General features: G+C 45.9%; 1 protein-coding gene across 1 annotated transcript; it reads left to right on the forward strand.

The window, feature by feature from the left end:
• Positions 1 to 11,096: 11,096 nt before the first annotated feature.
• On the forward strand, positions 11,097 to 12,119 carry LOC120431373 (uncharacterized; the record flags this gene model as incomplete). Its single annotated transcript, XM_039596504.2, has 1 exon — positions 11,097 to 12,119. A coding segment is annotated over one exon (942 nt), but the record flags the coding sequence as incomplete, so codon positions are not given.
• Between the last annotated feature and the right edge of the window lie 211 nt (positions 12,120 to 12,330).

The raw sequence follows: 12,330 nt of genomic DNA on the forward strand, positions 1-12,330 counted from the left end.
GGATCACATTGAAAGTATCCAGGTTAAATGTAACAAATATATTATATGTTTGTATCCACTTATAAACAGGAATTCTAGACTTTGTCTCAAGAATAAACTGTTAATTTATAAACAAATTTTCAGACCTGCCATGCTTTATGCTGTGCCGATCTGGAAAAGCTGTTGCTTAACCAGGAAGAAAAAACTTCAGAGGATTCAGAACAAAATTCTGAAAATGATTCTGAAACTTCCTCCCTGGTTCAGTACCAGTGAACTTCATCAATTAGCCGAAGTTGACACTTTGGATGTTATGTCCAATAGGATTATTGATGCATTTCGACAAAAATCATTGCAGTCTTCAGCTGCATTGATCCGCTCTTTATATAGTTTATAAGTTAGTTTTAAGGTATCCCTTTTCCCTTTTGTACATGTAGGACCTCCTACATTTGAAATCACTGAATAGCGAAAGCTACAATATTTCATGAATAAATGAAAGTTGCTAGTATTTAAAATTGAGGTGAAAAGTCATCGTTTGTGATTGGACACTCAATAATATTTTAACTGAATGAATGTACATGGAAAAGAAAAACTAAATAAATATAAATTAAAAAAAAAAAAAGTACAGGAGGAGCTAGGAAAAAATACTTTTGTGTTTATTTTAAACGGAGTGGCGAAATTAACGGGAATCTCAATAGGAATATTTTGCTTTCGCAGTTGATCATGCAAAAAACAACAATAATGCTGAGCCAAGGCCAAGGTTTCCGCAGATTAGATGGGCCACGTTCACGCTGATCAATCCTGTCAGGGAACGGTCCAAGATTTCATAAGGTAAAGCTGGAGCAACGTGGATTCAAAAATCTCCCAAAATAACAGTTCTTTTAGTTTATCAAAAACTCCTGTATCATTTCACAGCAAATTTGAATCATATTTGATCAAAACGATGTTCTTATGCAATTTTTCCTTTGATTTTCACAATACCTCGTGCTTTTTGTTCTGCTGCAACAGCAATCAAGCGGCATAAACAAAAATATCCCGCGCTCACACACACAACCAATCAATTCAAGAAACGTCAAAGTGTACGGTGGCGACATCATTCTTGATCGTGTCTCGTTGCGGTACTATGGCATCCATGTTTTTTGCTTGTTTGAATTTGAATTGACCGTTTTCGTTAGCGATGGAATAGAAAAGAGTTTCACGTCTGTTTGTCTGTGATTGTAGTCTATTCATGGATTCGCCGAAGCTTGAAGTGTCCAGGAAGCGCACTTCAAGGTCACGCACATTCGGAGGAAGGGCTCCACGTAGGAAGGGCAGTTGGTACACTGCACTTCAACTTCAATTCAACGTGTCAGGAAACACACACGGGAAGAATCGGGGCAGGGCTCCATTCTGGTGACACTCATTGTCATTCATGCATGAATTTACACACCATCAAAGGATCGAGGATGCACTCTTTTGAATGTATACCGAGCGAAGCAAGGGCTTCAATTGGCGAAGGCGGTTGGAACACAGCCTTCGGAGCGTGGGCGGCGGTTGGAACACTGCTGCAGAATCCTTCAAGGATTTCAGCTTCATCTGAGGCAGGGCTACACCAGGTGATCAGCAGTTGGAACACTGGCTGGTCAAGGTACACACACTGAACTGCAAAGCAGTCTACGATTGGACATCGTTACTGTTTACATTGGAAAAATTAGGTTCAAAAATACACACCAAAATTGTAACTTCATATACACACAAACCCACACACAAACCCCACACACACACACACACACACACACACACACACACACACACACACACACACACACACACACACACACACACACACACACACACACACACACACACACCGTGAACCGTGGGGACAGGTGAGGGTCCCTGCGGAGCTTAGCTGCCAGCTACCGGGCGGGTTGCAGTTGGCGGATAGCTGTCGGCGATTGCATACATTCATTGCATCGCCCCCGGACCAGCAGCGGGAGGATGTCTAGGACGTGGCGGAATTGAACAAGGGCTCTGTTTAATTTCTTCGAAAAAAAAAACCACATGGGTCCGTAAACACCTCTGTCAAGCGATCGAACGCCGCTATAAGTGTTTTAGCCCAAAACCTCACCAAACCCCGAATCCAAGATGTGACGCGACCCGTGTCGAGGGATGCATGGCTGGGGGGGTTCAACAAATTCCCAGTCGATAACGGAGCCTGTGGGGCACAGGGGCGCACCCCACACGTAATTTGCCCTTACTGCGTCACGGCAGGGCACTGGCGCAGCGGACCGTATTTCCCTAGCGACTCGTGGGATTCAAAATGAAGACAAGTGAAACAAACCAACAAAAGGGTCCCGATGCGCCCCAAGCATCGGAAAACACGGAGGTAGAAGAGGACGCAAACGTCGAAATGGCAGGAGGCGAGTCAAACGGCGGCGACACAGCAGGCGGAGTGGCGAGCGCGTTCCGTGGAAGCGGGAAGGTGTTGAGATCCCCAGTGTTGAACCAGGCGGCTGCTTCGAGTCAGCAGATAGGAGTAATTGGAGAGGAGACACCCAAGTCATCCTTGTTGAACTTCGCCGGCAGTACCCCTCAGGACGGAGTCCTGCTCGGAAGGACCGCGTTGCAGGAGGTCAGAAGGAGGGTTAACGAACTCTTTGATTTCATCAAGGACAAAAACAACGTCCACACCAGAATCAAGCAGATGGTGAATGGAGTCAAGGCAGCCATGAATGCCGCAGAGCGCGAAAACAGCTCGCTGGTGGTGACGCGGAATTCACTGAAGCTCAGAGCTGAAAGAGCCGAAGAAACGCTGAACGCAAAACTGGAGGAGGAAGCGCTACGGGAGAAAAAACCGAAAACGCCGCCCGGCCCAGGCTCTAAAAGGGACAGGGAAACGCCTGGAGAGGAGGAGGACGCAAAGAAGCAGAAGCAGGGGAATGGAGACAGTCCGGACCCAGCGAAGGAGCCAGAACCAGACCCAGGGAAGGAGGAATGGGAGAAGGTCAAGAAAAAGAAGCGGAAGAAAAAAGGGAAGCAGAACGAGGACACCCAAAAACCCAAGTTTCGCAGGGAGCGTAACAAAGGCGAGGCTTTGGTGGTCGAGGTGAAGGAAGGTGTTTCGTACGCAGACTTCCTCCGGAAAGTACGAACCGATCCGGAACTCAAGGAGCTAGGCGAGAACGTGGTTAAAACCAGGCGCACACAGACCGGAGCGATGCTTTTTGAGCTGAAGAATGACCCCGCGGTCAAGAGCTCAGCTTTTAAGTCCCTCGTCGAGAAAGCCGTAGGCTACGAGTCGAAGGTAAGGGCGCTATCGCCGGAGACAACGATTGAGTGCAGGAACCTGGACGAGATCACGACGGAGGAAGAGCTGGAAGATGCGCTGATCGTTCTTCTGGATGACCGCACGACACCGATGGCAATCCGGTTGAGGAAAGCCTACGGCGGCACGCAAATTGCGTCGGTCCGACTATCGACGCCTTCGGCGTCTAAGCTGCTGGAAGCCGGCAAGGTCAAAGTAGGGTGGTCGGTGTGCCCACTGAGGCCTGTTCCTCGAGTGACCCAGCAGATGACGAGGTGTTTCCGCTGTATGGGTTTCGGCCACCAGGCGAGAAATTGCGACGGCCCCGATCGAACCAACAGTTGCAGAAGATGTGGTAGAGAAGGCCACATGGCAAGAGACTGCAAAAATAAGCCGAAGTGCATGCTCTGTAAAGAAGGAGATGGCAATAGTCACACGACGGGTGGCTTTAATTGCCCGGTCTATCAGAAGCTGGCCTCGGGCAAAAAGTAATGGAGGTGTCCCAGGTGAACCTCAACCACTGCGACACTGCACAGCAACTGCTGTGGCAGTCGACCGCGGAGACGGGTTGCGACGTGGCAATTATTGCAGAACCGTACCGAGTTCCACACGACAACGGAAACTGGGCCGCGGATACAGCAAGAATGGCGGCGATACACGTGATGGGGCGGTACCCCATACAGGAAGTGGTCTCGAGGGCGTTTGAAGGATTCGTGATCGCCAAAGTAAACGGAACCTTCTTCTGTAGCTGCTATGCTCCCCCAAGATGGACCTTGGAGCAGTTTCAGCAGATGCTGGATAGTCTGACCGACGAACTGATCGGACGAAGCCCGATCGTCATCGGAGGTGACTTCAACGCGTGGGCAGTCGAGTGGGGTAGCAGATGCACCAATGCTAGGGGGCATAGCCTAATGGAAGCTCTGGCAAAGCTGGACGTTAGGCTGGCGAATCGCGGAACCAGCAGTACCTTCCGCAAAGACGGTCGTGAGTCCATTATCGACGTTACGTTCTGTAGCCCGCGGCTGGCGGCCGACATGAACTGGAGGGTAAGTGAAGACTATACCCATAGTGATCACCAAGCGATCCGGTACAGCATCGGGAGACGAGCCCCTGTACCAGATAGGAGCAGCCGGTCCTACGGAAGGAAATGGAAGCTGCAGTACTTCGACGAGGGTCTCTTCGTGGAAGCGCTCCATTGGTGTGATGGTCCCCAAGACTTGAGTGCCGACGTGCTAACAGCACAACTAGTGATAGCATGCGACACAACCATGCCGCGGAGACTGGAGCCAAGGAACTGTCGTCGTCCAGCTTACTGGTGGAATGAAGAACTCGGTACCCTTCGGGCAAGTTGCCTCAGCGCCAGAAGACGAGTCCAGAGAGCAAGATCCGAAGCAACTAGAGAGGAGCGCAGAGAGGAGTACCGGTCTGCAAAGGCCGCGCTCAAGAAAGCGATCAAATGCAGCAAGACAAACTGCTTCAAGGAGTTATGCCAAGACGCTGATGCAAACCCTTGGGGGAGCGCATATCGTGTCGCGATGGCGAAGATCAGAGGCCCATCGATGGTGGCTGAAACGTGTCCCGACAAGCTGAAGGTCATTGTGGAAGGGCTCTTCCCAAGACATGACCCAACGACATGGCCTCCTACACCGTACAACGACGAAGGGGGTAGCAACGCCGAAGGTCATCTGATCACCAATGAAGAACTTGTGGCAGTAGCGAAGAGATTGAAGGTGAAGAAAGCTCCCGGCCCGGATGGAATCCCGAATTTCGCCCTGAAATCGGCGGTTCAAGCATTCCCGGACAGGTTTCGAACAGTCCTGCAGAAATGCCTGGACGAAGGACACTTCCCCGACCCGTGGAAGGTTCAAAAGCTCGTGTTGCTGCCAAAGCCAGGCAAACCACCGGGGGACCCATCATCGTATAGGCCTATATGTTTGCTGGACACCCTCGGAAAGCTTCTGGAACGGATCATCCTTAACCGGCTGACCAAGTACACGGAGAGCGAGCATGGCTTAGCAGCGAGGCAGTTCGGCTTCCGTAAAGGGAGATCCACGGTGGACGCCATCCGGAAAGTGGTCGAGAAAGCCGACGAAGCGCGGAGGAAAAAACGCAGGGGGAACCGTTGCTGCGCAATAGTCACGATTGACGTCAAGAACGCGTTCAACAGTGCGAGCTGGGCGGCCATAGCAGCAGCACTGCACAAAATGAAGGTGCCTGACTATTTGTGCATGATCTTGAAGAGCTACTTCGAGAACCGCGTGCTGGTCTACGACACTGCCGATGGACAAAAAACCGTTGTTGTTACCGCGGGAGTTCCGCAGGGATCCATTCTGGGTTCAGCACTGTGGAACGGAATGTATGACGGAGTGTTGACACTGGGGCTACCCAACGGCGTAGAGATTGTTGGCTTTGCAGACGACATAGTGCTGACGGTAACCGGCGAAAATGTCGAGGAGGTCGAAGTGCTGGCTATGGAGGCAATCGCAATGATCGAGAACTGGATGCTCGAGGTGAAGCTGCGGATCGCTCACCACAAGACGGAGATGATACTGGTTAGTAACCACAAAAAGGTGCAGCAGGCCCAGATACACGTTGGGGAACACGTAGTGCACTCGAAGAGAGCGCTCAAGTACCTCGGGGTGATGGTGGATGACCGGCTGAACTTCAACAGTCACGTCGATTACGCCTGCGAGAAGGCGGCTAAGGCGATCATGGCACTGTCGAGGATGATGCCGAACAATGCTGGACCCAGGAGCAGTAGGCGCCGCCTCTTGGCAAGTGTCGCGACGTCCATACTTAGGTACGGCGGACCGGTATGGTGGACGGCGCTGGGGACGAAGCGAAATCGAGCGCTGCTCGACAGAACGCAGAGACTGATGGCCATGCGGGTTGCAAGCGCATACAGGACCATCTCGTCGGAAGCAGTTGGCGTCATAGCCGGAATGATCCCCATCGGCATCACACTGGAGGAGGACACCGTGCGCTACACCCGAAGAGGCACGAGAGGTATCCGGGAAGCTGCGAGAGCCGAATCGCTGGCAAGATGGCAACGTGAGTGGGACACCACGGAGAAAGGCAGATGGACGCATCGGCTTATCCCGTCCGTATCCACGTGGGTGAGCAGAAGGCACGGAGAGGTCACCTTCCACCTCACACAGTTCCTGTCGGGCCATGGCTGCTTCAGGAAGTACCTGCACAGGTTCGGACATTCAGAGTCTCCTCTCTGTCCGGATTGCGACGAGTGCGAAGAAACACCGGAGCACGTGGTGTTCGCCTGCTCTCGCTTCGAGACAGCGCGAAGCGAAATGCTGGCAATTATCGGAGCAGACACCAGCCCGGATAATGTGGTGCAAAGAATGTGCAGCGACATTGCCAAGTGGAATGCGGTCGTCGGAGCAGTGACGCAGATCACTTCGGCTCTCCAGCGGAAATGGAGAGACGATCAGAGGAGGAACGACTAGAAGCCTAGTCGAAAACCCACGAGTGTGGCTGTGAAGGAGAGCACGTTATGATGGTCGGCTCTACCAAATCGGTACACGTCTCGATGGTCACAGGAGTCGAGAACCCACGAGTGTGGCTGTGAAGGAGAGCACGTTATGACGGTTGGCTCTACCAAATCGGTACACGTCTCGATGGTCCAAGGAGAGGGCTGCATATGACTAGCCGATCAAAAGCAACGCGATTCTTGGGCGCGGTTAAACCCTCGCATGGACTCATATGTATGTGGAACAGGAAATGGTTCTAGTACCCGGCATGGATCCTGTAAGTAGACTAGTGCAGAAAATGCAACGCCTCCCCCCGAAGTTATACCGAAAGGTGGTCCCGGGGGGAAAAGGGCACGGCGTTCAAGGACTGGTTTAGTGGGTCGGGAAAACTCTTTTTGTTTTCCCAACCCCACACTACCTGAGAAATTAATTCTCAGGTGTCTGATAGCAGATTCCGACCTTGTAAAAAAAAAAAAAAAAAAAACACACACACACACACACACACACACACACACACACACACACACACACACACACACACACACACACACACACACACACACACACACACACACATTCACACTCTCTCACCCATGCTGGAGGTTTATTAGGAGTTCAGAAACTGGACGTTTCAGGGCGGGTGAGAATGTTCGATAGCTGGACCATACCGGGACTTAAACCCTGGACGGAGTGGTAGTATGGTCAAGCAGTGGACAGATTCTCCATCTGATCTACGGGCATGCGGTTGTAGTAGTGTTAAGCGCGATCTCTTCTATCCACACTATCTTCTCCATATTTCTAGGGGATTCTCTGGGAAAGGGTTAGGACAGCAGAATCCATCTACACGAGCCGAAATCCCAGAGATCTCCGCGGGTTGGGGATCGGAGGTAACAACTGTTCATGGACTGATCTGATCAGTCAGTCTCCACTGGACCGCTGTGGCCAACGGTCAGGATTACCGCGCCGCGCCGTATTTTAACTCGTTTAATGTAAATTGTATCGTTTAGTCTGAGTGCTGTAAATAAAGCTGTTATCGTGTACTTTGTGTTAAATGTAACCGCGCCGCGGGTGTTTCATTTGGCTGCACGATGCACACGGCCAGCAGCACAACACCACCTCTAAACGGCCAAGAACTCAGCACAACTCCAAGGCAAGCTAACCCCCCCCCCCCCCAAGCTATCGAAGGAGAGGTCCCAGGTCCGGGATCCGACAATATGCAATCCGAGATTTTGATGTCTATCGATTCCTTACACCATAACTCATCTCTGAGCAAAAAATGAAAACATTCGCTGATGTTGTTTTAAGATGTTTCATCCGATTTTCAATATTAAAACCAATAATCAATAATTCCGGCAGATCGCGCTAAGCTTCGAAGAATGACGATTCAAATTTTCGCTGTTCGGTTACATAGGAATGCAAACTTCAAATTGAATTTACAGCTCTTAGAACAACTTTTGAGAAAAATTCGAGTAGTACGAGTGTAAACTTTTTGCCCTCTATAAATTAACACAATAAAAAAGATTTTGAAAAAAAAAAATATTTTGAAAAAAAACATATTGTGTAAAATGATAGAGCATCAATAGTTAACACAGGATCAGCTCGAATTTTTGCTCAGTTGTTTTGAACGCTGGAATTTAACAAAACAGAATTCGCATACATAACCTCAAAGGGCGGAAATTTCAATCGACATTCTTCGCTCTGTTCTGCTACTCAACACTAGGTGTCGCATGTCGTTTGGCTCTTGAACGCCAATACAATTTTAGCATTTCAAAGAATATGCATTTCGATATAATGATGAATTTTGCTACACTTGACTGTCAAGTATCTCTGGGAAATGTTTCAGAAGGTTTGCTGATGTAGTTATCGAGATACAGCCATTTTAAAATGTTATTTCCGACTTTTTTTTAAGAAAATCTATAAAATCAATACAATTCCAACAAAAAAAAAACAATATACAATTTCAGCACTTTAAAGAATATACATTTCGAGATAATGATGGATTTTGCTTCATATGACTGTCAAGTATCTCTGGGAAAAGTTTCAGAAGGTTTGCTGTTGTAGTTCTTGAGATACAGCCATTTTAAAATGTTATTTCCGACTGTTCCTAAGAAAATCTATAAAATCAATACAATTTCAGCACTTTAACCCTTTCCGGCCTGATGGGTCATATATGACCCAAAAATCAAAATTTTCAAAAGTAGCTTATAATTTTCATATGGTCATCAGGATAATTTTCCCATCATTACCTAAAAAAATATTTTTTTTGAAAATTCAGGCCTGAAAGGGTTAAAGAATATGCATTTCTAGATAATGATGGATTTTGCTTCATATGACTGTCAAGTATCTGTGGGCAAAGTTTCAGAAGGTTTGCTGATGTAGTTCTTGAGATACAGCCATTTTAAAATGTTATTTCCGACTGTTCCTAAGAAAATCTATTAAATCAATACAATTTCAGCACTTTAATGAATATGCATTTCGTGATAATGATGGATTTTGCTTCTATGGCTGTTAAGGATCTCTGGGCAAAGTTTCAGAAGGTTTGCTGATGTAGTTTTCCAAATGCATCCGACTTTTTCTATGTAAATCTATATAATTGGCATGAAAAAGTCGGAAATAGCTTCTTAATACGGTTGTATCTCAAAAACTACTTAAGCAAACCTTCAGAAACATGCCCCAGAAATACTTGACAGCAGACTTCACTGAACACCAAGATCTGGTGCGCCGTGGTGCGGTTTTCGTGTCACTCTAAAAACCAAACCGAGCTGTTTATTGTCACACCATAGCAACTGTACCGAAAGCACCTTGGTACACCACCGGTGCACCCAAACCAAGGATGCAACTCTCAACATATGGTTGATCCAAGTAAACCGGAGGCGACATTGTTTTGATTGAGGTTTGTCAGCCATCATTCACAACTTCGGGATGGCGTGGCGGTTGTTGTCTCCGTCTTTTAACCACGAGGTTCTTGGTTCAATCCTGAGTACAAATATTTTTGAAGATTTTTTTTTTCAATATTTGCTGTCAAAATTACTGATTATATATATTTTTTAAGTAACTTCTTCGAACCTGCGACGCTTTAGTCAAAGAGTTAGAAAATTGAATGGACTTTTGTAATGGAATAGAGAAAACGTTCCATATTATGCAGGCAGGTTTAAGTGAAAATGCCTATTTCAGGATTATATGCACGAGAAGTTAAAGTTGATATTTCATGACACTACGAAATTCTATTCCTAACGAATTATTCTAAGCAAATAAAAAACATTCAAAAAATAAAATAATAACTGTCGAGATTCGAACCAAGAACCTTTAAAATACTAATGAACTGCCTTTGACAACCACACCATTAAGAACTGTTGAATTCAGTTGGCTTGCTAGGCATTAAGAGTTCCAAACTTCTCCCGTGTGGTAGGCGCAGAAACCATGTCAGTTTTGTGTACCCGATCCACACCGCCGTCACACCAAACTTCGGTTTCGGTGCACCGATCAAGCTACCGAGCTGTGTCGGGTTTTGGTTGTGACGAGAAATGGTGCGCATAGAAAAACCGGTATCATAGCAAACCGTTGTCGCACCCGTCAAAAGGTAAGTCTGGTTTACAGTCATATATCCATCATTATCTTGAAATGCATATTCTTTGAAATGTTGAAGGTGTATTGATGTTATAGATTTTTTTAGAAATAATCGGTAATAACATTTTAAAATGGCTGTATCTCGAAAATAACATCAGCGAATGATTTTATTTTTAGCTCAGAGGTGCGTTATGGTGTAAGGAATCGATAGACACCAAAATCACGGATTGCTTTTTTTTGCATAATAACGGTATTTTGAGCACCATGGGCGCTGTCTAGGCGGGTGCTGCACACCCTAGCTCTTTTCAACGTATTTTGATTTGAATTTTTACAAACGTTTTTCAATGCTGTTTCTTCAATGATGAACATCTGTTCTCTGTGGTATCGGGCCGGCATTTACAAAGCGAATTTAGCGACAGTTTATCAATCAACTTAATGTTAACATGCTAAGGTTAATGTTAACATTCCATAAGTTGTCTTCCTAAGGTGTCTTGATAAGGTTAAGTTTGTGACGATACAGTACCTTCTCTTTACTAAGCAATCGAATTTAGAAGAGAAAAAATCACCAGTTGTGTTGGTCCAAGCCGGGATTTGAACCCCGATCTACGGTTCACGAGGCGGAAGCGTTACCACTGGTCTACGTGGCTCGGTCCCTAAACCCATTTGGCTGAAAATTTCAGGAGAGCTTCTATGGACATAGAACAATGATTTTATCAATTATGTCGCAGCCTAGCTGACATTTTTGCATTTCTAAGTAAGCCTGACGTATACTTTTTTTTTTGTTTTCAGTTTTTTCTGTTATTTCGATGGTAACAACAAATCCTGTCTACGTCTCGGAGCCGGCTATGCATCCAAATCTTGCTTTGGGAATAATCATTCTTCCGTTAAGTACACTTGCTTTTGTATTAGCTATATTTTTAGCTATTGAATCCCCAATAAACACTTTGTACAGAGGAAATAGTGAGTCTGATGCCCAAAAGAATTTATTGAATTTTCGCCAGAGAAGTGCAAAGACCACGATAATTACAGACGAGTTCAATGACATGAAATTATTGGTATTAGATAGTACTGTTTTTTCAAAATGTATGATAACCGAAGGAAATTTCAAACCATTCCAGTTAGCATTGACACTAAAGCTATCTAATTTATTATATTATAACTATACAATGAATTTGTCGAAAATGTTGTTCATGTCATTAATGTTTGACGTATCTTTGAAAGATATTAATTGGGCACCATCAATTTTGATGCTCACTAAATGTGTTGCAGCTCTTTTAGCAGTCTTTTTGATTGATGTATTTCCACGTCGCATTCAATATACAATTTCTTCATTGACTACTGGAACTTTCCTACTGGCATTTGGAATAGTTCTTGCGACATACGATTCTGTAGAAGTTTGGGTTGCTCCATTTTTATTTATCACTGCCGAAGTATTTAACGCAATTGCAATGCATCCAATGCCCGATATATTACTGTCAGAAATATTTCCATTGAAGAAAAAAACGCTATCGATAAATTCTATTCTTATCTGTGAATATGTTGGCCACATGATTGTTTATATTATTTATTTCAACGTTCCAAGTAACCTTCAGAGCACATATATAAAAACAATAGTTTTTGGAAGTGTAATTATATTGAAAAGTTTCATTGGCTTACTTGCTATTCCGGACACAAGAAGCAAGACTCATCGAGAAGTTATTGATTTGCTTCAAAAAGGTCATTGATTGCAAAATGCAAAACCATCCTGAGGAAGCGTGTATTACACTACAGACAAATAAATGTATATCATTACGACAACTGTTTCATATTTGTGTTTTATTTTTCTGCAATGACCGATTCTTGGGCTCCTATTCAAAAAAATCATTTGCTTTTTGGTAATACCCACTGAGAATTTTGGCTCGAGCCTCGAGTCAATCTGGCTCGAGATCGAGCCTGAATCGAGTCGAGGCTCGAGCCAAAATTCTCAGTGGGTAGTGGCATAATTAAAACAGACATCCAGTGCGGCCAGTTCGGCGT

The sequence above is a fragment of the Culex pipiens genome, chromosome 1 (assembly GCF_016801865.2).
Source record: "Culex pipiens pallens isolate TS chromosome 1, TS_CPP_V2, whole genome shotgun sequence".
NCBI lineage: Eukaryota > Metazoa > Arthropoda > Insecta > Diptera > Culicidae > Culex > Culex pipiens.